The sequence below is a fragment of the Canis lupus genome, chromosome 6 (assembly GCF_011100685.1).
Source record: "Canis lupus familiaris isolate Mischka breed German Shepherd chromosome 6, alternate assembly UU_Cfam_GSD_1.0, whole genome shotgun sequence".
Lineage (NCBI taxonomy): Eukaryota > Metazoa > Chordata > Mammalia > Carnivora > Canidae > Canis > Canis lupus.
Window position 1 is genome coordinate 42,293,203 of NC_049227.1, and position 27,970 is coordinate 42,321,172.

At 54.0% G+C, this 27,970-nt stretch overlaps 1 protein-coding gene and 1 long non-coding RNA gene across 3 annotated transcripts; one reads left to right on the forward strand and one right to left on the reverse strand.

Moving 5' to 3' along the window:
- Nucleotides 1–23,506: 23,506 nt before the first annotated feature.
- Nucleotides 23,507–24,225, reverse strand: UBL4B (ubiquitin like 4B). The gene has a single exon (XM_038541045.1). It carries the CDS (start codon nt 24,088–24,090, stop codon nt 23,539–23,541), a length of 552 nt encoding a protein of 183 aa, XP_038396973.1. The 5' UTR covers nt 24,091–24,225; the 3' UTR covers nt 23,507–23,538.
- A 24-nt stretch (nt 24,226–24,249) lies between these two features.
- Nucleotides 24,250–26,230, forward strand: LOC111096346. 2 transcript variants are annotated; one of them, XR_005361016.1, is made up of 2 exons: nt 24,250–24,743; nt 25,770–26,230. It is a non-coding gene; the product is annotated as an uncharacterized LOC111096346 (long non-coding RNA). The 2 variants fall into 2 exon arrangements; XR_005361017.1 differs by having other exon boundaries at nt 26,011–26,230.
- Nucleotides 26,231–27,970: the final 1,740 nt, after the last annotated feature.

The following is a 27,970-nucleotide window of genomic DNA, read 5'->3' on the forward strand; positions in this document are numbered from 1 at the left end:
ATGCTGCACATACTTGGAGAGGCATAAAATATTCCTGGAATGATACATAAGAAACTGATAATGGTGCTTCCTTGCTGCGGGCAAGCAAGGAGGAAAGATTGACTTTTCATCATGTACCTTTTGGATTTTAGAGGGTGACAAAGCATGAAAGACCCCTAACTCTGGGAAACGAACAAGGGATAGTGGAAGGGGAGGTGGGCAGGGGGACAGGGTGACTGGGTGGTGGGCACTGAGGGGGCCGTTGGACAGGATGAGCCTTGGGTGCTATGCTCTATGTTGGCAAATCCAACTCCAATTAGAAAAATAAATTAAAAAAAGACCTCGTGTCTGTACCATGTATATTTGGCATATTCGTATCTGCTCTGATATGCACATGAGACCTCCAGGAAGGGGTTACCTGAAAGTGGCCACGGTCACTTCCTCTGTGGAGGGGGCTTGGGGGCTGGAGGACCTTGGAAGGGAAACTTGGTATTGGACTTAGCTTGTTTCGATTTTCCTTTGGCCTTGTGCATGTATTATCTGTTCATTAAAATAACAAAAATGCATTTCTCCTTGCTCTTCTAGACTGTCCCTTTCTGCCGCTGTCTCCTGGACCCGCCTCCCCTGAGTTCAGGTGCACGGCTGTGGGAAGAGCATGGGCTGTGGGATCAGATTCAGGTTCTCATTGCGACTCGAAGCTCCTTGTTCTCATCTGTAAGAGGCGGATCATAGCAGTCTGTATGTTCTAGGGACTAATTAGGGATTAAATGAGATAGCATACGTCCAGAGACGGAGCAACAAACCATAGTTGTCATTAGCATAAACTTGGCTTTTCTGGAACATGGCTGTAACACCCATGGAGGGCGGAATGGCTGAACCTTTGAAGTCATGTGCTTGGAAGTGTACTTCCTCCCTTCCCCCCCCACCTCCAAACTTTGAAGGAAGAAAGAAGTGGTAAAGGCTTTGAGGAGTCACAGTATCTTCTAATATTTCCTGAGAGCAGTGAGGACATTCCTCTTGTTTATAAGGGCAGGCGGAGGGACAGTGAAGGAGGATACCCCAAATTGCCCACATGCCCACGTCCTGGGTCCCCAGACTCCCACCTGGGGAAGAAGCACTGTTTGGGGGGGCATGGAGAGGGGTTGGGGGAGTCTGCTGTAGTAGGAGCAGCATCTTCTAGGAGTGCAGTGAGGTGGGGATGTGCCAGGAGACCAAGGAAAGGAGGAGGCTGTTTGCCCCATAGGCTTGGGGAGGAAGAAGCAGGTGCAAACCCTGCCTGGCCCCAGGGCAGCATGCAGCATTCAGTACCAGAGCCAAATATAGACCCATTTCCATAAAAGCACCAGCCTGCTTCTATAAATACCTCAGCCAGTTTTCCGGGGTTCTCATGTGACTTTGATGCCTACTGGCTGCGGGGATCCATCGCCATGGTTACGAGGCCACGTGACCAGCCACTCTTCATTCATGGCAGGTTGCCGCATCCCCAGACTAGGGGTGGGGTGGCAAAGGGGGGCTGGAGGGAGGATGAGGAGAGATTGAGGATGAACGATGACTAAAGCTGAAGTGTCCAGTCGTGGGGGAGACCTGCAGAGCTCTAGCCTTCCTGCAAGGATGCTCTGACAGAAATATTCATCCCCCCAGGCCGGCTGTCAGGGGAGAAGCATTTTTACTCAAGAAGCAATAGACATCCTTGCCTTTGAGTCTGAGAAGCAAAGGTTCAGAGCTGGAAGTCACCTTAACAAGCCGCTAGGCCTCTACCCTCGTTGTCAGATGAAGAAAACCAGGCCCAGAAAGGTGGGGTGACTTGTTCAAGGTCACGCAACGAGTCAGTTGCAAAGTGGGGGGAAGAGCAGAGTGTGTGTCATTAGCAGGCTCCTTGCCACCTGACTGGGGCTCAGCTGTGGGCCGGGGGCTCCAGTGGGCCACAGAGATATAAGTGCGGCTCTGGTGAGTGGGACTTCAGGTACCTTTGCTCCTGTTACCCCGCCTGGCTGGGGTAGATCCTCCAAGGGAGGTCAAAACAGAGCTTGTTCAGTCTGTGCCAAGACTCAGCCCCAGCCCCCTGGCTGATAAACACAGAGAGAGTGGCTAATAAATCATGAAAAGGCCTGTAGTGTCGAGCAAAGCCAGATGTCATACTCAGGAACCTATGGAAATCTTTTTTTTGATGAACATGTCCCGGATCTGCCCCCACCCAGCTGAATCCTCAGACACCACCATGTCCCACATCCTTCCTTGCTAGGTTCTGGGGACACGACGGACGAAGAGGCGAAGAGGTGAGAAAAGAACACTCCTTGCCCCTGCAGAGCTACCGTGCTTGGGCACATACGGATAAGCCAACAGAAGAGAATCTTGTTAACAAACAGCTGTAATTGGGAACATTTGCAGGTCTGGAAGCAGGACAAGCTGTAGAAGTTAGGGAAGGCTTCCAGGAGGAGGTGGGGAGGAGGAGGTCACCTGGCAGGTGGATGCGAGGAGCATTTTCCGGGGATGCTGGGGGATGGGACGGGACCTGAGTGTGCAGGGTGGGGGACAGTGCTCTGCCTGAGGTGACCTGAGGAGGAATCGCTGGCCAGGTCTTGGGATAGGACACCCAGAGCTGATTCACATGATTCAGTGGAGGGTCCAAGAGGAAATGGATTCAGAGGAAAGAAAGAAACCCTGCACCAAAATACTCCTGAAGGAGACAGAGAATGAAACCAGACCTTGGCTGTGGGCTGTCACCACGTGGCCTTGGGACAGATGTCCAGCAGGCCTCACAGAGGTTAACATCCACCGTGTTGGAGGCTGGTAGCAGCCCAGTGGCCTCAGGCTGGCTCTCTCTCCCTTCTTCACCTGCGGGGTCTCCGTGCACCACTCCCTGCCTGTTAGCCTGATGGTGGACTGACCGAGCCACCCGTCCCCAACCTCCTCTGAGGAGGCCGTGCTGCCCAGGCACAGGCCGCCTCCTCTGTGCTTCACCACCAGCTGAGCCGTGTGTTTGCTTTACTGGGCCCGCCAGTTGCCAGTCCAGAGACCAGCCCGGCTGCAAAGGCCTCCCCGGCTCACAGCAGGGGGAGCAGGGGGGTCAGACGCAAGCTCCCAGCGCCTCAGTGCCCCGTGGTGTTCAGCAAGTGGTGCGGACCGAGCAGCTCTGCCGATAGACCTGAATGGAGTCCTGGCGCTGTCACTCACTTGTGCACCTTTGGGGGCTAATTCAGGCAGTCTGGGCCTCGGTGGCTTATCTGTGAAAGGGGATAATGACCTTGACTTTGAAGAACAGTTGTGGAAACTAGAGATGGGGAGTACACGGTGCCTGGCACGCGGAAAGTGATTGTGAAAGGCAGTCGCCTCTGCGGCACGCCCCTGAGCAGGACACTTCTCATGGGTCTTCGGCTCCATGACCTCTCGCCCCAGGGTTCTGCTGAGCCTCCCCCTGGCCAGCACCTTCCTGGGCAGCAGCCCTTCTCCCTGGAAGGTCCTCTCACTTGGCGCCCTCATCAGGAGCCTCTCTGCCCTTCAAAGGCCCACTTCAATGTCATACCTCCCTGCTGGCTTCCCCAGTCAATGCCAGCAGACAGGATGCTTCCTGCGCGGCCTTTGCCAGCACTGCCACCGGCCACAGTCCCCCAGCATCGTCCCTCAACACACAGCACACCCTGCCTCCAGCAGCAGCAGCAGCAAGAGCTACTGCTGCAGAGCACCGCACACGGAGAACCTGGCATACTGAGACAGAGGGTGAGGGACTTGGCCATGGCCACACAGCTGATAGGTAGTGAAGATGGAAGATAAACTCAAGTCTGTCTGGCTCCACAGCTTCTGCTTGGAACTTATTCTCACTTGACCATCTCCACGCCCTCCAACAGTAATATAAGCCAGCGAGGTGTGACAGAAACAAACAGGTCCCGCAGGCAGCGGAAAATGGGCATAAAGCTCACCTTTGCCCTGGACTAGTTGGGTGACCCCAGGTAAGTCCTTAACCTCTGCACCTGTTTCCTCACCTAGAGTTGTGAGCGGCTCAGCTGGATGATATGACAGGTAGCAATGGGCCCATCCAGTAACAGAGCTCCTGAGCCCTGCTTTCCCCAGGAGGCGGGCTCTGCATCAGGACCATGGGCTGAGATCTGAGGGCGTACCAGCAGCAGCCCTGTTCTAAGGGTGCATCTTTTCATTTTCTTCCTTCCTGACACCACCACCACAAAGAAGACACTCGTAGCATCTCCGTTTTACACAACCGAAGCTTAAAGAGGGTGAGAAACTTGCCCACTGTGACATAACCAAGCCGCAGAGCTGGGATTTGACCCAGATCCATCCGACCTCAAAGCCCGGACTCTGAACTATGATTCCATAGAGCCTCTCTGCGAGGTAGGGGATGGATGATTCCTCCTCCATTTCTGCTGTGAGATAGTTTAAGCAGGGATCACGGCTTCCAGTTTGCAGATGGGGAAGTAAAAGCCTGAGGATATTAAGTGACGTGCCCAGGTAGCAAGGCAGTTGATGGCAGGGTCAGTCCTCGAACTCAGGTTCTCCACTTTCTCTCTTGCTTCCTGAAGCCTGTAGCTGAGATTCTTGGGATGGAGACACCAGGACCCTGGGACCTGGGCCAGGAAGTTGGCCACAGGCCTCAGCCTCGGCCCAAGAAGCCTCCAACCATGGATGAATTTGCTTTGAAGACAAAGGATGACTCTTGGCAAGGAGAGTTGTTCCTATTTCTGTTCCAGACAAATGTGAAGCTGCTGCAGATTCCATGATAAATCTTTTTGCTAAAGATGATGCATCACTTTGGGCTGGTTATATGCACAGTCTTTGGACATTATACAAGTCAATTACTGAGACCAGTTCTCAGCACCGAGCAGAGATATTTTCATTAAGTGGCTATAACGGAGCCAGCGCCTCCCTGAGATCTGGCTGGGAAGATGGTCCACTTCGAGGCTGATCCCCGGGGAACTGCAGAGTGGCGAGACTGCCCCATAAGCCCCCGGGGAAAGGTGCCCCCACTGCCATCATAAAGGCCACCACCCTGTGCTTGCCTCTGAAGTCACCCCAAGGCTGCTGGGCCAGCCAGGATTATTCTGTCCATGATCCTAATGTGCCTTCACTCCCAGCTGCCTGGAGTTAGGGAAAAAGTGTCCACTTCAGGCCAAACACCAAGTACAGAGCTTCCCCAGTCCCGGAAGCACTTCCCCCATACCCCGAGGAGCTCCTCACCTGAGCCCAGAACACTTTCAGGTCATCCCGTAGCTCGCTGAGGCTGGCCCCTGGGAACTGCTCCGGGCCAGCAGATCCAGCTTTCCTTCACACCCCAAACCTAAGAGAGCACACAGCTGGTCCTCCGACAACGTCAGGAATTTTAAACCTCATGTTTGTTGCTCCAAGAGAGTCTTCTGGCCTGTGTGTGGTGTTGAGTGTTTTAGATCGATGGTTTGAGGTCCTGGCCAGAACACTGGCCTGGGAGGCATGGGCTTCATTTACTGCTGTGTGGCTTTGGGCAGGTCTTTAGCCTCTCTGGGCCCCATTTCCTCATCTAAAAATGTTCCAAATGGTCCTTCCTAGCTCCAAAATGCTGAACTTCCTTCTCTGGGATTCCAAGAAGGCGGATGGAGCCGACTGGAGCATAAGAGGAGGGGGCTGAGGATGGTAACCGATTAAATGGAGAGAGCAGGGGTCTGAGTCACACAGAACTTGAATGTCATGCTAAAAATTTAGGTTTTATTTTAAAGGTAGTGGAGAGCCAGGGGAAATGTTTAAGCATGGGAGTAGAATTGCCAGATTTAGCAAATAAAAATACCAGGACATCTAGTTAAATTTGAACTGGGCATCCTGTATTTTCTCTGGCAACCCTGCCTGGGAGTGGCAGAGAATGCTCTTTGGCCACCAAGTGGAGAACGCATTGGAGGAGACAAAACCAGAAGCAGAGAGACCATGTAGGGCACTGTTATTACATTCCAGGCAATAATTACAAAATTTAATATTTGTCAAGCCCCTGGTTTTTTCCTGGCTCTAAGTACTGTGTGTGTGTGTGTGAATGCATCTAATTCTCATAATAAAGTGCGCCATCAGGACGCCCGGGGGGCTCAGTGTTTGAGCAGCGCCTTTGGCCCAGGGCGTGATCCTGGTCTTGGGATCGAGACCCGCATCCGGGTCTCCCCCCCAGGAGCCTACTTCTCCCTCTGCCTGTGTCTCTGCCTCATGCGTCTCTCATAAATAAATAAATAAAATCTTAAAAAAAAAAAAGTGTGGCTTCTAGTACCATTCCCATCTGACAGGTGAGGAGGCTGCAGCACAGGAGGGCTGATTAACTTGCCCAGGCCACACAGGTAGTGGTAGAGCTGGGTTTGGAGGCCAAAGCCACCCCGAGGAGCCATGAAAGCCTGAACCTGGGCTATGCAGTGGGAGCTGGGTGACAGCCCCTGGGTGGGAGTGAGGACACTATGACCGGCAGAGAAAGAAGGGAGCTTGGGAACTGCAGTGTGTCACAGTGACACGTTGTCAGATCACTCAACATTTTCCAAGCAGGAAGAAGTGCTCGTGAAGGAAAGAACTAGCACTTCTTCAGCATCTACTAAACAAACAGCAGGCAGGGTGTACAGGGGCCTCCAAGTATTTGGGGGGCTTAATGAACAGGGCATGGTGGTTGACTAGGTGTGGAGTAAGGGCCAGACCGATGGGAAGCCTTCTGGTCGGGATGGCTGAGGGTGACGTTAACCAGAGAAAACATTTGGGATGATGAGTGGCGTGGGGGGCTGGGGCCCCAGTGTGGGGTGTGGGAGAAAAGGTGTGGTTCAGTCCAGGACATGCTACCCTTATCAGGTACAAGGCCATGAGGCGATCGAGGCCCAGAGAGGTTAAGTGGCTCTGCTGGAGTCACACAGGCTGCAGGTGTGAGGGACGAACTGGGAACTGAAGTCTCCTGAACGTATGGGGTGCCCGGCATAGACAGAGCCTTAGTCTAGCTTCAGAAATGGGATGAAGATGGAGACACCCCAAAATACAAGTCGTGGTCAGTATGTGCAGGCCACTGATGCAGGTTCTGGTTGTCTAGGAGCTCAGCTCTGACAGCAGCTTCTGCGCTCCTGAACTCTGAAATCAAAGCCAAGGGCAGAGCTGGGCTGAGTTTTCGGCACCAAGAGCCATGAACAGTGTCTCTGCCACGGGTTGTCTCCACCTGTAAAAAGAGAACAGCATCCCCAGCAGGCTTGCGCTGAGGAGTCAGGGAGTAAAGACATGGGAAAGCAGGCGCTGTCCCCACGTAATCTGGGAGTGTGCTGTGACTCCATTCTTCTGCCTGTGTCACCACGGTGTGCTCCCCTCTTCCGCCCCCCCCCCCCAATCTCCTCAGCTCCCATCCCTTTTAGGCCTTAGGACAGAGCCTATTCTGGGGGTGGATGTCTGCAGGGAAGCCGCCTAGGGACAAATGTGCCACCTCCCATCTCAGCCAGCCTGGCTCCCTCCTCCCCGCTCCCTCCCACTCCTCCCCCTCCTCCCTCCCCCTGCTCCCCCACACACTCACACCCCACACAGGACATCCCAGCACAGCGAAGCAGCCAGCTCGAGGCGCCTCTCCGCTTCTCTGCAGCGGACCTCAACCCCCTCCCAGCCTGTGTCCCCGGCCTCCCCGGAGCCCCGCACACACACAGGCACGCACTCCGCGCACACACACGCGCACACGCGTGCCCGCTCACTGTGGCCGGGGGCACCGCCCAGGCGGCAGGAGGGACCCCCGAGAGGCCCTGGGGCCGAGGGCGGCGCTGGCCTGCTGGGCCTGGAAATGTACAAAACGGATCCCCAGGGACAGAGCGAGAGGCTGACGTCAAACCGAGGCTGAAAATATAGTCTGGAGAGTCACGCGGCACCTGAAAAATGAGCCGTCCTCCCCAGCCAGAGACATGGGGAGTGGGGCAGACACATAAATCCCAGCTCTTTAGAGTCTCCAAACGGCAGGGGTGGCAGCTGCTAGCCCCTAGAATGTCCAGTGAGAGTTCTCAGGTCCCTAATGCTCCGCTCCACTTGGGGGCCAGGGCACCCCGCCCCACTCCGGAGAGCAGCCACTGCCTTGGGGACCAAGGGGCACCAAGCAGGAGAAGCGGGGATGCTCCAGCACCCACCCCCACGCCTGGTGTCTCCACAGGCTAAGCCACCACATGGGGGACCACGACCTCCCAAAGCACACCTAGACGGCCCCAGAGAGCCTGGCCCAGTGCCTTGATGGTGTGGGGCTTGAAGTCCCTGCCAGCAGTAAGCTCTGACACCATTTGCAGTCCTTGGGCAGCCTGTCTTTCCACCTTTTTCTTCACCCACTCACCCCCCCCCCAAGTACTTATTAGTTGCCCCTTTACAATAGGAGAACCAGAGGCCCAGAGCAGCTGGATGGCCCCAGCCCAGAGCACAGGTAGCCCATGTCAGAGGGCCCCCCAGTCCTTTGGAGTATGGCATTCTCAGGGACCAGACCTCCTGACACTCTCAGGTCTCCAGGCCGGTGTGAGTGGAGCAGAGGAGCCCCAGGCCTCAAGGGCAGCCATGGGATTGTGGCTCTTCTGACCAGCCAGCAGAGCAGAGCCTTCAGGACCAGTGACATCAGTGGCAAATGTCCCTGCGCCCACCTTGGCTCTCCACAGACTCCCAAGAATTAAAGCAGTCCTGGGGAAAGTGGTGGGGGTTTCCCCCCCACCGCTCGGTCCCAGAGCAACCGAGGTCAAACTGTCACCACTACAATACAGTTGAAAGAGTTTAAGCTATTTTAGAAAATAAGAAAAGTTGATTAATGTCACTCCTGAGTTGGAGACTTTAGAGTCTAGGAGATTTCTACCTTCGACACACTTCTGTATGACTGTCTTGTTGCTGCCCATTCCCTCTTTCTGGTCTGGCCCTCCAGCCTCTCTGTTTAACACCCCACCTCCAGTGTTGCCCACTCTCTGAGGCCCCCCACCTCACCACCCCACCCCCGGCACCTCCGCAAAGCTCTGAACCTCAGAGCTCTGACAGTCCTGGGGTGCGACTGGATGGGAACCAGGGGCAGCTCTGGACAAACCTCCTTGTCCAGAGGGTTAAGTGCAGGGTTAAGCCTCAGGGCAGCAGAGGCATTTGTATGAAAACCTAAGTCAGAGAGTGTCCCTCAAAGTCCAGTCCCAGCTCCTCAACTCACTTGGGGTAAAAACCAAAGTCCTTAGCATGACCCCAAAGTCTTCTGTGATCTAGTTCCCAATATCTCTCTACCTACTCATGCTGTGCTCTGCCCCCTTCTTCCTGTTCCAGCCACAGCCGGCTTCCTTGAACACTGCACCCCAGGACCTTTACACCTGCTCTCTCCCACTCCCCACTGTAACCTCTAGAGAGGCTTTTGCTTACACACGCGTGCACACACACACACACACACACACCCTCTACTCTTCCCAGCTTTATTTTTCTTATTCTCATTTATCACCAACTCATACCTATATATTTTATTTATTATTTCTCTCCCTCACTGGAATGTAAGCTCAATCAGGGTAGGAACTTTTATCTGTTTGATGTTCATTCTTCACCTACTTGATTCACATGCCCCCTTTTATATCCTGTAACTGAAATTCTGAGATATAAAGTCAAGTACTGTTAAGACATCTTACGTGAGGGACATCTGGGTTGAGCCTCTGCCTTCAGCTCAGGGTGTGATCCTGGGGTCCTGGGATCTAGTCCCACATCGGGCTCCCTGCATGGGGACTGCTTCTCCCTCTGCCTGTGTCTCTGCCTCTCTCTCTCTCTGTCTCTCATGAATAAATAAATAAGATCTTAAAAAAAACAAAGTGAGATGTTAAGGGAATGAAAGCAGGAAAGAGATAAAAAGATTTGCTTAATGGAAATATATACATATAAACACGTCCAAAAGGGATTACAGTCCTTGCTTCTACAACTGGCCATGGAAGTATTTATAATTACCTTCCCCCCACAAGCTGATCCATGTTCCCTTTGCCCCCGGTAAGCATCTCAGTTGGTTGTGGGTCCTTGCCAGTGTGAAGGTGGGGTTGCTGGGGCACATAGTAGGCCTTCAAACAATATTTATTGAGTCAGTGAGGAAGAAGGCTGACCTACACACATAATACAAAGTAGAGAGAAGGTAGGAACCAGCCTTTGATTTGTGTAGACAGCGAGTAAAAAGTTCTACTCCTATGATAACTGCTATTTGCTCAGATCAAAGACAATTCTCTCTTCAGTTTTGCATTTCCCAAGGGGCTACAACACACAGTAAGGGAGCTGGTTTTCTGGCTGATGCTGAGGACTTGCCTGCCTCGGTTTCCCCACACCTGTGGATGGCAGGGGTGCACAGAAGGCTCCCTCTGGGCTGGATGCATAGGAGTGACTTAGACATTGGGGGACAGCACACAGAGGAAGGCAGACAGTCCCTCATGCTCCTGCTCACCTCCTTCCTCAACGTCTCCCTCTGGATGGCATTTCCCAGCAGCGCCCTTACCTATGCCTCTCACAAGGCTGGGGGACCCTGGGAGGCTACCCACAGGGTCCCTGCTGGGGCCCGGAGAACACTCCACTCTTCCTGCTGGCTTGGAGAAGCTACCTCTGCAGTGGCTTCTCCTCAAGGCTGTGAGCCTGAGTAATGCTCAGGGCACCTGGGCCCGGCAGGGGATACGGACTCCAGAGCACAGCTCTCTGAAGGCCCAGTATAGCCCTCACCCAGCCACACGCCCCAGAGACAGGCGCCCTCAACTAGGAGCTCCATGAGGGCAACTAAGGATCGTCTGCTTGCCTCAAATGCCCAGCCACAGCCCTGGCCATGGAGGTGCTGCACAGCTACCGAGGCAGCCAACGAGGCAGGCAGCACGACCGGCGGTGGGGGGGCCCTCGGGGTCAGCCAGGTCCCGGGTCTGCTGCTTACTGAGTTGCTCAAGTTCTCTGAGTGTCCCGACGCTGCATCTGGAAAGTGGGAATAACAGTGCCCATCCCGCCCACATGTCCAGAGGTGACCCTCCATTTACTGCCGAACCAGAGGACGGGCAGGAGTTTCACCAACACAGCAGCAGGGCACACAGACTCAGACCTTGCCCTACCACCCCTGATGTAGGAGAGACATTAGGGTTCCGAGCCAAAGGCAAAGAAAGAACTCTTGAGATATCTTTGGTGCAAAAAGGTGGTTTTATTTTTTTTTAAGATTTTATTTATTTATTCATGAGAGACACAGAGAGAGAAAGAGAGGCAGAGACACAGGCAGAGGGAGAAGCAGGCTCCATGCAGGGATCCTGATTCAAGACTCGATCCCAGGACCCCGGGTCATGACATGCGCCAAAGGCAGACGCGTAACCATTGAGTCACCCAGGTGCCCCCAAAAGGTGGTTTTATTAAATTATGGGGACGGGACCTGTGGGCAGAAAGAACTCAGGGGTCACAAGGCGTGGCCCATTATATACTTTCAAATTGGGAGGGGGTTAGGGATAGCGTAAGCCTCCCAGGGATTTTAGAAACAAGGTTTTCAGGATCCTGAGGCGGCTGGCTATTGTTCGGAAAAGATCATTTTTTTACTGTTTAGTAAAAACTCAGTCATAAGACCCTTCAGATGTATATTGGTGGGTCATATGCTTGGGGGATGACCGCCAACATGTATCTTGGAGGTAGAGATAAAGAAAAGTTCCAAAGGAATTTTTATATGTTAACGTAGACTTACAGGGTCCCGGGGATCATACTAAGATTGCCCTTAGCAAAGTGTCAACATCAAGGCAGCTAAGTTCCTAGAGGAATGTCACTCTGCCTGTTTCAAGGACTTGTCAATGGGCAGTAAGTAGTAAGGACATTAAATAATTTTTCTTCTGCCTTTGTTTCCCATATCACACTTGCACAACTCTCTGGTACCACCACAAGGGCTTCCACAGGGGCCTCTTCCACCAAACACATGTCCCCTCTTGTCCTCTGATGCCTCCCACCACGCTGTGTGCCAGCAGAAGCAGCACCCTATATCAGATAGAGTTCCAAGGAAGCAGAACAGTAGGAGATCCACATGCACAGTTATGAGGAACTGGCTACGTGAGTGTGGGGCTAGCTAAGCAGGTCCAGGGTCATGGGGCAGGCAGGCAGGAGGGGAAGATCCTGGGCAGCCTGAAACCCTCAGATACTAGTTGAAGCTATGGGTCACAGTGGAGTTGCTCCCTGGGAGAGCATAAAGCCTTCTCTTAAAGGGCTTCCACTGATGGAGAAAGGCCCACCCAGGGTAATCTCCATGACTTAAAGTCAGCTGTTTAGGGAGGGACTTTAATTACAGGTGCAATATCCTTTTGCAGCAGCACTTGGATTTGTTTTGGAATAACTGGGAGGACAGTGTACGCAACAAACAGGCTGCTGGCTGGCCCCTTCTGAACTCCATCTCCCAGGAGAGCGAGAGAGCCGAGCGCTTGCAGGCCCCCATCTGGAAGCGCAGTACAAAGGGAATTCCGGGGGAAGTAATCTGGCCCAAGCCAAGCCAGGCCACCACAGAGCCGTCACACAGCCTGTTGGTGTAAATCTGCGAAAGACACAATTGTCACACCTCAGGCCAACATGCAGTCCAGGTCTACAAAGCACATTTGAATTCTACTGTCTTGCATAACCGTCTTGACAGCCCTCTGAAGGGAATTTAATTATTTCATTTGACTGGTGACTCACCCAGCCTCACACACAGCTGCTAAGTGGCAGAGCTGAACTTTGAACCTGTGTTGACCTGACTCCTTCATGTCCTCACCAAAGAGTGAGTTTAATAAGGAGAGAAGAGCTTTGGTTTCCGGATACACTTTAGGAGAGATGAAAGGAATAGAGACCCAAGTCTTCAAGACAATCTTTGTCTAAATTTTGGTTTTGCCGGGGCCCATTCTGGAAGAAACAAGATAAGGTGTCACGAAGAAAGGATTTTGCTCTCCTACACTTGGTGCTAAAAAGGTCACATTTCTTTCTTCGGTCCACATAATCTTTCTTCTAAAGATTAAATTAAATTTAATCTTCTCCAGGCTTCCATCCTCCCAGTCCAGATCGAAATTCTATTAGCTGTTCCAGCGGCTTCCCTGCCCACCTCTCTGTCAGAGGTAAGCGAAGTCTCTGGGGTCGCCCACATCACAGAACACTCGGGGAAGGCCCCCCTGGTGTCTGTTCATGTTGTGCACATGGATATGCTCACTGACCACTTCTCATGGTCCCTGAATGGGGGCGGGACCTCTGTTTTAGGCCATTTTGGGGTAAGGGTCTCGGCTGAGAGTCCACCTTCTCAGGATACCCCACAACTCTTATCCTCAGCCCCTGCCACTCCCTGGGGCACGGCTGGAGTGTCCCAACCTTGGGACCATCCTACCGGTCCCCTTCAAACTTTCCTCCACTGCCTCCTCCTACAAAGACAACCCAGCATAATCCCCTAGGGTGAGCCTAGAATTTTACAAAACAAAAGCCAGGAAACGGTGGTCTTTCTGCTGTCTGACAACTGATGCTTTTGGCCCTCTCCTGGTCCCCCCCTCCCCAGCCCGCCCAAGATGATGGATGATCGATGATTGTACTGAACAACAATCAAACATATTGAACATTTACTATATTCCAAGCACTTCACTTGCGTTGACCATTTAATCCTGTGACTAGGTCTCTAAGGTAGATGCTATTGTTATAGCCTATCTTCCACATGAGGAAAGAGAGCTGAAGTAACACAGCCAAGGGCAGCCCAGCTCCCAAGTGGCTGCCAGCACTCGACTCCAGGCTATTGCTCTAACCACTGCTCTGCACCATCTCCCACAAAAACCTGGTGTCAGGCAAGCCGGACAAGCTTGCACAAGGGCCTGCCTGTGGTCTTGGGAGGGAGGAAGCACAGTGAGTTATACAAACAAAATCAAGTCACAAACCTAAGTTGCAACAAACTATCCTACATGGTGGGTGGGGAGTAAAGGATTCAGACACTGGTTCTGCTGTATTCCCGCTGCCCGGCTTTGGGAGTTTTGATCTCTTCACACAGAAAACGGGGAAGTAATCTCAACCTTTCAAGCTTGGTGAGAGGACGGAAAGAGAAAAGTACGTGAGAAATCTATGTAAACTCCGAGCTCTGAACATGTCTTCATTAAGGGAAAGGAGCAGAACATCCACCCCGCCAACACCTGGGCTTCATGACCGCGACCTTGGCAGAAACCCAAAGGCAGCCCTGTGCCAAGGTCAGGTTCACTGTGCTGGGAACTAGGGGACCAAGCAAGAAGCTCTCTTAGACCCAAAGACGGAGAAAGAGACAGAGGGAGTTTGCTTTCCCAGATCTCTTTGCAGCTAGGGCCCACACGTGACTGAGTTCCACCGGGAAAATCCCTGGATGAGATTGGGAAGAGGAGCGGGGGTAGAAAGAGATGGGAAGCAGCAGCTGGGTTCAGTGAGATTAAATCTCCTGAGTCAAAATGGAAACACTAATTGGAAAACACACACGCATCCTTTACATTGATTGCAGCATTATTTACAAGAGTCAAAGTACGGAAGCAGCCCAAGTGTCCACCAGTTGACGGATGGATAAGGAAGATGTGGTCTAGGTACAATGGAATATGCCATAGTCGTAATAGAAGATGAGCTCATGCCACTTGGGGCGACCTGGGCTGACCTCGAGGGTATAATGCTAAGTGAAATAAATCAGAGTGAGAAAGATGAACACCATATGATTCCACTCACAAATGGAATATTAAAAAAAAAAAAGAACAAAAACAAATGAAAAGAACAAAAGGCAGAATCAGACCTATAAATACAGAGAACAAACTAACGGCTGCCAGAGGGAAGGGGGGTGAGGACGGGTGGGCAGACTGGGTGAAGGGGACCGGGAGAGACAGGCTTCCAGTCATGGAATAAAGAAGTCTCGGGAGAAGGCACGGGGCAGAGGGTAGCAACACTGAACACAGCACCGTGTATAAATCACTAAGAGATTGTCAAAATTGCTAAGTTGTACACCTGAAACTAATGTAACATTGTGTGTCAACTATACTCAAAGGGGGAAAAAAAAAAAGAAAAGATAAAAAAGAAGTGTCCTGGGTCAGCTGCGGGGGCCTCCAGCGTCTCCTCCCTGGGCAGTGGGCTGCAGAGCAGGGCTTCCTCCAGGTCAGTCCTGTGGGGTGCTCGGGTGCTCCTCCTGGCTTTGAAAGGTGTTGGATCTCTCCAAGGTTCTTTTTTTTTTTTTTTTTTTTCTCTCCAAGGTTCTATAAACTACCTAATATCCTCTAATAAATTCCTTTCTGGTTACATCAGCCAGAGTGGGATCTGTTGTCCCAGATTGGTATCAGAAGAGATTCCAAGCAAGAAACCCTCAAGGCAATGCGAATCTGGGATGAGTTTTCTTTTTTTTTTTTTTTCTTTTTTTAAAGATTTATTTATTTATTCATTCAGAGAGAGCGAAGAGAGAGGCAGAGACACAGGCAGAGGGAGAAGCAGGCTCCCTGCAGGAAGCCCGATGTGGGACTCCATCCTGAGTCTCCAGGATCACACCCCGGGCTGCAGGAGGCGCTAAACCGCTGCGCCACCGGGGCTGCCCTGGGACGGGTTTTCTGAACGAGTTGCATTTCCAGACAACGGAGTGCTGGTGAGCATCAGAAGGTGGGATTTTGGTGGAGGGTGACACGTTGTCATGAAACAGCTACCGCCATCACCTGAGGTCTCCACCTCCACAAGAAGGTGTCTGGGGGAATGCAAGGCTTTGGCAACCAAGCAGCTGCCGAAATGAACCTTCCTCTGTCCCAGTTCACTGGATTGTTCTGGAGCACATCTTACAAAACATTTCACCAGTATTTCAGTGTGCTTCTCGAAAAGGTGACTTTGTAAAACATTACCACAATGCTATTATCCCACATTTTAAAAACACATTAACACTAATTCCTTAATACCGTCAAATATCCAGTCAATGTTCGAGTCCTCATTTGTCTTGCCTTTTTTTTTTTAACAGGTAGCTCAAATCAAGATCCAAATAATTCCAGCCTTTCCAATTAGTTACATCTTAAGTTTCTTTTAATCTATGGATTTTTCTCCCTCTTTGTCTCTTTTTGCCCTCCCTGTTGACGAAATTGGGTTATTTGTTCCATAGACTTTCCCATAGACCAACCCCCTTGGTTGTTGGAAAGTTAAAATCTACATTCCCAAGAGTCTTTCATCTAAGGTGTCATTACAACCTAGCTTTTCCTAGGAGATGCCCCCACATGCACCCTTTAGTTGGCAGTGAGCCAGGAGAGAGGTGACCTTCATGGTGGCACTGGAGGTGTCTGAGTCCCCTCAGGCCTTGTGGTTGGAGCTCTGGGTGCTTGTTCCCAGGAACCAAGCAACAGGTGGGGTGGCCGTCTGAGTGTTCCTTGTGGCTGCAGCTCCTGGTCCTCCCCGATATCTTATAAGCCACCCCCTTCCTGCAGTAAATCCCTTTAGGTGCAAACTGGCTGGAGAACATTCTGTTGACCACAGGAGGTGGGGATGGATCAGAGTAAGCCTTGATTCTGCACAGCACTTTAGAGTTTACAAAACACTTACACTGAGGCACCTGGGTGGTTCAGTGGGCTGAGCATCTGACTCTTGGTTTCAGCTCAGGTTGTGATCTCAGGGTTGTGGGGTCAAGCCCCACAGTGAGCTCCAAGCCACAAGGATTCTGCTTGACATTCTCCCTCTCCCTCTGCTCCTCCCTCCCTCTTTCTCTCCCCCTCCCTCAAGAACAAAAACAAAAACCACTGCCACATATATCATGTCACGAATACTCCTAACTACCCCACAAGGGAGGCATTCTTCTCCCCACCTAACAGATGAGCACACTGCGGCTCAGAGCAAATGACCAACGCAAATCCCACACTTAGAGAACATCTCAAGACTCAGAGTCCAGGTTCTCTATCGTCTCTCACCATCCTGTGTCCCTCTTCCCGCTAGCTGCTGTGGTCACAGCACCGATGGGAGAGGGTCCTCAGGGAATAAGGCAGCATGGAAACATATAGAGTCTGGAGAAAGATGCCTCACTTTGCTTAAGATAGACGTGCATCCTCCCCAAATGTCTCTGCCCTGCGACGTCTGCTCTGTGGCTGCTTAGACAAGGTCCCGGGGTCCCAGGGCCCCATGCTTTCCTCCTCCTGCCAGGCTGTGCTGCAGAAAGGGTGCGGCAGGGGGTCAGGAGAGGCAGCCACCCAGGCTCCAGCCCTGTCTGTCACCAAAGCCCCTCCAGAGTCCTTGTCCCAGCCTGTGTGTGGAAAAGGGTGCACTTGGTGTTGCTCGGGACTCAAGGGGACCCTGGGAACACTGAGGCTCTCTCCAATGCATTATAGGTCAGGTTGCAGTAGTCTGGACAAGAAGAGAAGCCAGTGGGGGCTCCGAGGGCCTCTCCCTTCCCTCTCAGAGGGACAGCAGCTTTGATCCCAGGGCCCAAGCTCATAAATAACGTCCCCAGTGCGGGTGCCCTGGGGCTTCTCCAGGGCGGCCGGCTGACAAGGCCAATTCGGTAGGGCCTCGGTGGGCTGGCCTGGCACCATGGCTGTGGGCTGTGGGCTGTGACGGGTTTACGGCCAGCCGGCTGACAGCGGTTACCTCAGATTTATCACCCTTCTACAAGGGCACAGGGAGCCACTAGAGGCTGCCAAGGAGCCCTTAAATCACCCTGATGGGAAACGCTGTCGGAGGGAACAGAGGGCAGGTAGGTAGGAGGTGTCCTGGGGGCTTGGGCTTCCTGCTGGCTCCTTGGGTTACAGCCCTTCCAGAGGAGACTGACAGCTCTGGAGGCCGGTAGAGCCAAGGAGCCACCCAAGGAGGAGCCAGGAAGAGCTGCAGGAAATGAGCCGGGAGAATGAGGGTGCCCAGTGCCCGCTGGGCTGGGCAGGGCAGGCCGCGTGAGCGCAGGGACCCAGCGCCCCGATCAGGAGCTGCTGTGACTGGGAGAAGACGCCTGCCTCAGCAGCCCCACCTCCTTGGCAGCATGTCCATCTGCAAGCAAAGCTGTCGTGGCAACCCCGTGTGTGCAGACATCTCTGCGCCCTCTCTGGACGTGTCTGTTTGAGGGTCTTTATCAGCAGACAGGTGGCTGCGCGCAGTGAGGCCGTTTGCTGTTGCACCTGAGCACGGGACCAGGTAGGCGTGCCTGTGACTTAGCACTGCCTGTGCGGGCGGGGGTGCGGGGCGGAGACCTACTCGAAGGTAGTGGGTTCCGGGCTCCTGTCCCCGCCGGTGTGCCCACCGGGTGAGTCTGGTAAGTACGGGAGAAAGAAGATACAGGGGAGACAAGGAGGCGAGCTGGTGGTGGCATTCAGTAAGACAACTAGGGATGACAGAGTAGGATGGGAGGAAAGGGGAGGCGGGCAGAGGATGGGTTCAGGGACACAGGAGCAGAGACAGTGAGTGTGTGAGCTACACGGAAGTGCCCAGATGTCCACACAATGCAATCAACTCAGCCCCAAGTATGGTCAGAGAGAACAGGAGGGGAAGAGGAGGGGAGAGGTACAGGAAGATCCCAGAGGGACAGGGAGAAGAGGAAGGTGACGCAGGAAGGGAGGAGTGAGGCGAGGCAGCTGGTGGGAACAGCATGGTCTCCAGAGGAACCCAGCTCCCGGGCTTTGCAGCCATTCTCACTCAGCTGGCTCCTTGAGGGTGGCCTGCCCTCTGGCCACTCCCCTGCCACAGGCTCAAGCCACCCACACCCAGCTCAGAGCGCAGGGAGAGCCATCCAGCTGAAGGGTGAGCATGCCCCTCAGAGAGTTCACCCAGAGAACGGGGTCTCTGTTCCCCGACAGACATGGGCTGACGTGCAGGTACCCCTGCAAAGCCCAACTGCCACCAGTACACAAACGTGTGCACCCCCATGTCCAGCTCCATGTCCCCATGTGTCCTCTGAACACCCGAGGCATCACTTGGGCACAGCAAAGTTGGTCCAAGCCACCTCCTCCTCCAGCCCTAGCAGTTCCCGGGCGTGGCTCTGCAAAGCTTTTCTTTTCCATCCTTGAAGTTGCCGTGTGGGATCTTTTGGCTGAGCTGCCTGCACTGAGAGTGGCCAGCCAGACTCCAACAGCCTGAACTCCCAAAGGCAAGGTCTGGACCCTGACACTGCAAGTGGCCCAGAGCCTCCAGCTCATTCTGCAAACCCTGCTCTGCCAATGAGGAATCCACCTTATGGGTTTGGGGTATAGGGTTGTCTTTTGGTTTATGGGTGTGCACCTTGGGTGTGTCTGTGTGGCTCTGGGTGTCATGAGGCACCTAGCAAGCTGGGTGTGCTAAACCAAATGACAGTTCTCCAGGTGTGACATATGGAGCCTATCCCTCACCAGCTCAAATGCTATCTCCTCCTTGAAGCCTCCCTGAGCCTCAGCTGAAGCAACCACAGCTACCAGACTGAAGCTAAGCCTTTACTTAATTGTCAATTTCATTCATTCATATATACAAAACTATATATAGCACAGCACCCACTGTGGTGGACAGGCACGATCTCCATCTCCTTGTGTCTGTGCCTTTGTTGAGATCTCTTTCTCAAGAATGTGGGTGGTGGGGATCCCTGGGTGGCGCAGCGGTTTGGCGCCTGCCTTTGGCCCAGGGCGCGATCCTGGAGACCCGGGATCAAATCCCACGTCAGGCTCCCAGTGCATGGAGCCTGCTTCTCCCTCTGCCTATGTCTCTGCCTCTCTCTCTCTGTGTGTGACTATCATAAATAAATAAAAATTAAAAAAAAAAAAAAAGAATGTGGGTGGGACCTGGGACTTGCTTCTGATAGAACGAGGCATCTGGGGTCTCTGGAGCCCCTGGAACATTGTTAAGGCCCCTCTTTCTCCAACATCTACAAGAATTTCCATCCTGAAAGACCATTCCCTGAGCCATCATTGAGGACTAGGGACAACAGTGAAGTCCCCTAGCTACCAACACATCAGCACATCTCGAGCATGGGCTGAGGCAGGATGTGAGGGGCTTCCCGAGCTCCCTCTGCTGTACCATGCAAGGGGCGAAGGGGCCCCGCTTTGTTCCGCCTTCTCAGAAAGGCAGGGCTCTTCATCTACCGGCCTAAGTCACTAGCACAAGCCCCACACATAGTAGGACCGCCACCAGTGTTTATTGATCAAAGAATAAAGGACTGATTAAAAAAAACCACACGAACAAGGATGCTGTGCCTATTTCCAATGGAAAGACCATTTTGCCAGGAACCAGGGGACTGAGAGTGTCGGCCTGCAGGTGATGCATGGAGGAACCAGGAGTTGGATCGAAACACAGAGCTGGCTGTCCCGACATGCTTCCTACCTGAGCAAAGCTGGTACTTGTGGGGACCGGTGTGTCCTTTCATGGTGGGAGAGAGGTGCTGTGGGGATTTAAGCGGCAGAGCTACATGCCCAGGGCTGCAGTGTAGAAAGAGCATCTTCCCCATTCCCACCAGTTCTCATCTGGTGAAAGCAGAGAAGAGAACAGAGAGCCTTCAGCGGGTTAAATTCAAAATAAGGTGAAACAGCCCAGGGAAGGATCTCCATGGCGGGCAGCCCAAGGGCTAGGGTTCTCCCTACAGAATATTTCTGGAGTTTCTGCCCCACCCCCACCTCCTTCATGCACCAACTGCTGCTCCTTGATACCTGCAAGTTCTTCCACGAAGGGACAAAGGCTGTCAGCGCACAGTGAACCTGGCATTGAGTAAAGCGTACCGGGAGAGGTAAGGAAGGGAAGGGAAGGGAAGGAAGTTCCCATGAAGTTCCAATGAGAACCTGTGCATCCTGGCCTCTGCTTAACGCTTGTGGGAGGGGCCGGGCCTGCGGCAGGGCTGGGAGGGGGCCAGGGCGGGGCCAAGAGGGCCGGGGAGGGGGGGCCTGGGCGGGGCTGAGGCGGAGCCAGGGGCGGGGGCGGGGCCAGGGCAGGCAGGGGCGGGGCCAGGGGCGGGGCGGGGCCAGAGCGGGGCGGAGCGGGGCGAGGGGGCCGGGCCCAAGGGTGGGGCGGGGCCGGGGCCGGGGCCGGGAGGGGCGGGGCCAGGAGCGAGGGCGGGGCCGGGGGCCGGACCCCGGCCGGGGCGGGGTCAGGGGCGGGGCCGGGAGGGGCGGGGCCAGGGGGCCGGACCCAGGCCGGGGCGGGGTCAGGGGCGGGGCGGGGCCGGGGCGGAACCTTTCTTCGCGCTCCCTTGGGACTGGAGTCCTCCAGGCCTGGGCGCTGGGGACAGAAGCGGTGGAGGCGGCTGCTCTCAGCCAGCCCTGACACCCCCACTAACTAGAGAGAAAACGAGGGCTTCCCCGTCCTTCATGCCAGCTCCTCTCAGCAAAAGGAATAAAACGGCTCACTTCTTTTTATCGCCCACAGATTTCTCGGGAAATGGGCTATTAGTTCCCCTAATGTAAAGATAATAGGCCCGTCCCCCTTGGCAAATGGCACAGCCATTTGTGTTGTGGTACAAACACAGCCACAGAGCCTTCAGAAAGCCTCTTGGGTGGAGGATGGGGGCCGCCTGGGCGCGGGGGGTGGGGGTGCGGGCGGCGGGCGCTGCAGCAGCCCCCACGATGAGTCGCCAGTGCCCCAGGAGAGGTCACACCTGACCCAGGTCACCCTCAGAGGCAGCCGTCCCCTCCTCCTGGCCGTGGGGGCAGAGGCTGGGGCGTGGAGCACGAAATGCTCTGGCTGAAGAGGATCTCTGCTACCAGCAGGCTCACAGCAGAGACCTGGCCAGGCCGAGGCCCCCTCTGCTAGAAGGCACCGCCCTGGATGGCGCCGTCCTCATGACTAGGACCCTCACAAACATCTTGGGAGGAAGTGGATGCTGATAGCATTGCCTGACTGGTAATCACAGGCTGATGAAAAGGCGACTACAATGTGAAAGCTCAGGTTAACTCATGCTCACCCTCCCACCCTCGGGTTACATGGGGAATCCTCCTCTCTCTCCCGCCCTCACATAAAGGTTGAGACAGCATCTGGCATCATAAGGCAACCCTTAGACAACACAGGGTTTAGGGGTACCGACCCCTTCCCCCTGCCCCATGTAGTAAAAAATCTGCATATAACTTTTGACTCCCTCAAAACTTAACTACTAAAAAGCACCTGTTGATCAGAAGCCTTACCAACAACATAAAGTGGATTAACACACATTTTGTATGTTGTATTATATACCGTATTCCTGCAATAAAGTAAGTGAAAGGAAAGAAAGTGTTAAGAAAATCCTAAGGAAGAGAAAATACATTCACGGTGCTGTACTGTATTTATCAAAAAAATATCCACCGAGTGGACCGGCACAGTTCAGACCTGTGTGACTCAAGGCTCAACTGGTTAATGACCCCCCTCAAACCGGTGACAAACCTGAGCATGAGACAGGTGTAGTACGGTAACCAAAGTCACGCGGCAAGACCACGGCTGAGCTGGGACCGGAATCGGCTCCAGGGCCCCATGCCAAAGATAGGGGGCTTCCAGGGAAGCGGCCCTGTGTGTTCCTTTCAGGACATTGTCCTCATCGCCCCTCTGTCTCCATCACAGAATGACTGCAGTAATAGCACCTTAGGGACTTGGGAAGACATGCTCTCAGGGAGCTATCTGCCCCCTCATACACAGGCTCAGGGGCTCCTCAGCCCCTGGCAAGGGCCGTTGTCTCACACCAGAGCAGAGGAGAGGCCCGGCAGTCCTGTAGCCTGTGAGACGGGCCTCCCATGGGAGCCCAGCGCCCTGCGAGGTGGCGGCTTTGCCTGGGTATTTAGTCACATGGGCTGCACTCTCTTTCATGTGGCTGCTTTGTCACATTTCCACCCTGTCTGTCCATCCAGGCTGCGTGCTCTGTGGGGGCAAGGATGTCGACTGGCACCATTCTTGGTCCCGGGGAGCCTGGGCAGTGCTGGGCAGGGAAGGGGGGCTCGGGGACGCCCACCAGTTGATGAGACTTGGTGAGGGGGTAAGGCAGGGGTCTGTCACACGGACCACAGTGAGTGTGCAAATGACATTCTCTGCCTAAGCTCCCGTTTCCAGCTATTCTTGGTCTGCGTGTGTCTCCCTAAAAATCAGGGCCTGACACACAGTAGGTACTTTCCTCCCACTCCTGCCTCTGCTAGCCCTGCCCTGAGCTGTGGAAGCACAGGCAGATGTCAGGGATGGCCTCATGCAGAGGTCGAGGGGCAGCTACCCAACACGCCTCATCTCTTGGCTGTCAGACATCTCAAGGATAGGTGTCATGGCCTGGGGACAGACAGACATGAACTCACATTATCTGTCTTTCTGTCCCAAAGGAGAAAGAGGGTCTGTCTAAAGGCCATGGAGACTCTGGGCAGGAGGTTTACTGACAGCGTGGAAGGTTGCCCAGAAGGAGCTGTCCAGCCCAAGCTGGGGTATCTAGCCCAGGTGGGGGTATCCAGAGGGGATGTTCAGCCCAGGAGGAGCCGTGCAGCCCAGGGAGGAGTGTCCAGGCTAGGCGGAGGTGTCCAGCCCAGGAAGGCGAAGCAGCCTTTGACCACCCCTTTAGGGCCAGAACTCCTTCAAGGATGGTAATGGGAGTGGAATCATACTATGTTTCACAGGGGGTACCACAGGCCCAAGAGCGGACAGAGGTGTCCACAATCCCTCCCGCTGCTCTGAAGTTTTAAGAAGGGGTAAGAATGCAAATGCACCAGCAGGAGCCAAGTGGGGAGTCGCCAGGGACCACAGAAGGATGAGGCCAGGCGAATTTGAGCATGCAAATGAGTACGATGGGCCAGTTTACTGATCAGCCTTCCCCTCCTCCTTGTCCTCCTGGTCCTCCTCCCCTATCTCCTCCTCCGTCTCCTCCTTCTTGTGTTGGGGCTCTGAGGTCTCAGCCTCAGGCCCCCTCTCCCCTGCAGGCTCCACTAACGGCTCCTGCAGCAGGAGGTACTGTGCCAGCTGCTCCAGGTCCCCCAGGCTTATCTTCTGCAGGCGCTCCTGATGCTCCCGCCTCAGCAGCTGCAGCACTGCCTTGGTGTCGTGGGGCTCAAAGTGTTTGGCCAGGACCAGGCCCAGATGGTGCCACAAAGGCTGTGGCTGGTGGGCCTCTGCAGCTGCCGTCTTTGCCAAGGGCCGCATAATGACATTGATGGAGGCATTGGGCCCGATGCAGTAGTCGGAGAGACGCTTGTCATCAGCCAGAAGCTGGCCCCGGAAAAGCAGGTGCTGCTGCTCCTCGGGCACCTGCAGTCGTTCCGACACCAGCTTCTTCAGCATGGCCACGCTCTCTTGCCCAGACACCTTCAGGCTGCATCTCCGGCCCAGAAGCAGCTTGACTGTGAGAATCATGGGGCCAAGAATAGAATCAGGAGGGATCCATGCTCTGCGGCTGCCCCAGGTTAAGGGCCAGGGCAGGAGAAGGTGGCTTCTCCCTATCAATGGAGGGCAGTGGTCCCAGGAGGCCAGGTGGCCCAAACGGACAGCCATTGGCTGATGCGCTGTGACATCACAATGCTGCGGGAGGGCTCATTTTGAGAGCAGACCTTTGGGGGAGTTAGAGGGATGTGTTCAGCACGGGACATCCTTCCTCCATGAAGCGAGAGAGGAGAGTAGGATTGAGAACAGAAGAGTCCAAAGGGACAGGGTAGCAGAAGGAAGTAAGTCCTTGTCGATTCCTGGGTGCCTTCTTTACCAGGACCTTTCCCCAAGGAGAGATGGGATCACAGTGGACACCTGCTGCCCTCCTGAAGCTTTCAGTCTAGTGAGCCGGCTAACATTGACTTATCAAGCATCTTCTTTCGGTCAAGCACTTTACACGTTTTCTGATTGAGAGAAGCAGGCCCGGAGACAGGGATTCCACGTGTTTAGTCAGGAGGTAGCCCCGGGAAGCGGCAAGAGGTGAGGAGGTGAGACGAGGCAGCGAGAGAAGACCAAACTGCAGTAATGCCAGGTGGCCCTGGTGGGTACCTGGGAGGCTTCAATCCTGCCTGGTGCTCCAGAAGGTTGGTCTTATATCCCTGGGTTGTCCCACCTGAGAAGCAAAGAAGCCGGGTGTGTGTGCTCAGGCTCCTGCCTGTGGTTAGTGGGGGTGCTGACCTCTTGGCTGCGTGGCCTGCCCAGGTGCAGAGCGTGCTTCTGTGACCAGACAAAACCCTTGGGCCGAGATCTGCAGACCACTCTCCGTGCTCCACGGCTGTGCTCAGCTCTCCAGCCTGGGCAATGCTTGAACGCTAGTTCAAAACCACCACCTCCAGGCTGCCAGCACCCTTGGACTTTCCAGACTTACCCTCTCACAGCACACAGCCTGGATCCCCTGGCCAGTGTCGCTCCAACCACCACCCCTCTCTTTGGGTCCTGGCAGCCTCTGGCTGGACCCAAATTCTAGTCCATAGAGAAAGCAAGCCCCTGACATCTTGCCCTTTCCCACCGACCAGAGTGTTGCTCCAGTCCCCCTGTTACCTCTTCCCCGCCACCCTCCTCCTCTTCTCCCGAACCAAATGAGCCCTCTTGCCATTTCCATTCTTCTTCAGCAATGTCTCCAAAACCCACCCTCCACCATCTGTATGTCCACTGACCCCAAGCCAATTCAGGCTCTCACCTTCCTCTAGTCTGTGGCTCAGAATTCATAGTCCATCTCTTCTGCCCAGTCCCACCCACTTGGGTCTATTCATGCCACAGCCAAAGGGGTCTTCCTAAATAAGAGTGAGGCCAAGTCCCTCCTCTGTGTAACGCCACCCAGTTTAATCCTTTTAGCTTTTGGAATCAAAATCAGCCTCCTTTGGCGTTCAACAGCACCGTGGCCCCACCCTGCTTGCCTCTTGAACCTCATTGCTTTCCCACACTGCATCCTCCACTCTACCAAACTTGCTTGTCCCAAGTGAAGTCTTCAAGGCTGGTTAAAAACCACCTCCTCCATGAAGCTTCTTCTGTTTTCCTCAGTCTTGGGCAGAAGCAGTCCCACCTCCCTCCATGAATCTATTAATCCTCTTGAGCATGCACCTAACACATGTCTGTGTCTCCCTCACCAGCTATCGGAGGGAGGGAATTTTTAATTCATAGAGATACACACACACAGAGAGAGAGAGAGAGAGAGAGAGGCAGAGACACAGGCAGAGGGAGAAGCAGGCTCCATGCAGGGAAGCCCGACGCGGGACTCCATCCCAGGTCTCCAGGATCACACCCCGGGCTGCAGGCGGCACTAAACCTCTACGCCACCAGGGCTGCCCAGAGGGAGGGAATCTTACCAGTCTTCGTAACCCCTACCACCAGGGAAGAGCCCGGTACAGAGAAGGCTTCAAATACACGTCTGTTGAATGATGATAAAATTTAAACATGCTGAGCGATGCAGGAGGATGGAGGATCCAGTATGACAGGCTATGGAAAGATAAAAACCTGCCTGCAGCCTCTCCCTTGCCCCTCCCTCCTCCCCTAGAGAGATGAAAATCCAAAATTACATAAAAAATAAATCAGAAAGTGATTCTAATCTTTACCAAAGGATCTTCTATAGTATTCTTTAAATAATCAACTCTCTTGGTGCATTTGAAAGACAGAATTTGCAAATGTGCATATAGTGTGTGAGGAACTTAGATGAGGCTTCTCCCTGGCCAACTGTGGAAGTCCCTAGCCTCTGGAAGCAAGGACCTCATGGTAGATAAACCATGGGATGGACAGTCTTCGCACAACATAACATATGAGATGCCCCTAGTAGAAGTAATCCAAGAAGGCTTCCTGGAGGGGGCCAAGTTTGAGTTGTCTTCTGCAGGATACAAAGGAAGGTGAGATGGCCTGCAATCTCTCTCCTGGCCGTGGGTCTTCTGAAGAAAGTGGCAGGAGCCAGAGTTCTGAGCATGGGGGAAGAAGGCAGGAAAGAAGCTGCCTGCCTCTATCTAGTTTCTCCCCTCAGACCATTTACAGAGTGGGGTGCTGCCCAGGACACCGGTAGGACTGGGGAAGGATCTGGCTTCCAGAAGCATGTGAGAGCTACATCTCAGGCTCAGTCTCTCCAAGGCTACTTGGTGCCCCTGTGACAGGGTTCTGAGGGCCACAGCTGCTGATTCATGCTTTTCAAATCAGGCTCCCTGGTCTAGACAGTCCCATGTTCCTAATGGGCCATGAGGACAGAGCAGCAAAATTGGGGGTGTCCCAGGAAACTGAGAAAGATGATTGCCACCTCCCTAAGATGTTCCGCAAGGAGACAATGGGGGCACCTTGCTGAGTCCTCAAATTGTATTTGGATCCTAAAAAGTTCATAGTTTTAAAAAAAAAAAAATAAATTAAAAAAAAAAAAAAAAAAGTTCATAGTTTTTCCCATGCACTTGCTTGTCTTATGCAATTTGCATGAGAAAATGTAATTGTGCAATCAGAGCACACAATCAGACAATGATTGCCATAGTTGGGGGAAGGTTAGCGGGAACGATTGGGTTTTGCGACCAAGGGGAAAGAATGAACACATGCAGACAGTGGGCTCCGACCCCTCTCGCAAACTACAAATGCTACAAATGCAATCGTGTCACCGGGAAACAAGTGCAGGGTCTGTGTCAGGGGCGGGGGTCTGGGGACAGCTCCGTGAACGCCAAGGGACCCGGAGGCCCTGGCAATACTCCTGAACAGCCTGACTGGACGTTGGTACACGGAGGCCGTGAGCTCCATAAGATAAAAGCCATGTGTCACCCTGCCAGCCTGGGGCCTGCCTGACGCAAGCCCCCTCCTCAGTTTCCTTTGCCTGCCTGCCTCGGGGGTACAACCACCGCTCAGCGTCCCTCGCAGGGGGCGGCAAGGGCCAGAAGAGGCAGGCCGTGCCCCCGGGGCCTCAGCACAGTGCCTGACCCATGAAGGTGTTCCGTGCGTATTTAGATGAACTTATCCATGTAAATGTGTGCTCTGCTGCCCTGGCTGTCAGGGAAGACCCCGTCACACCTAGAAACGAGCCCAAAGCGTGCCCCCAACCAGCCCGGGTGAGCTGTCACTGCGTCCGCAGGCAGGTGGGCCACGCAGCCCTCTGCAGACCTGGCGGGCCAGGGGGAAGAGGGCCCAAATGCTCACTGCCCACAGCCGGGGGCTCTGGGCTGTGAGGAGAGCTCAACCCTCCCTGGGCTGCACAAGAGGCTCATGGAGAAGATACGTATGACCTCTGCCCACCTCCGTCCCTGAGCAAGCTATCGAGTTACTGTGCTCTGTGGACATCAGGCTGGCCCTCCAGGGGAGGCGGGGGAGAAAGCAGGAGACTAGG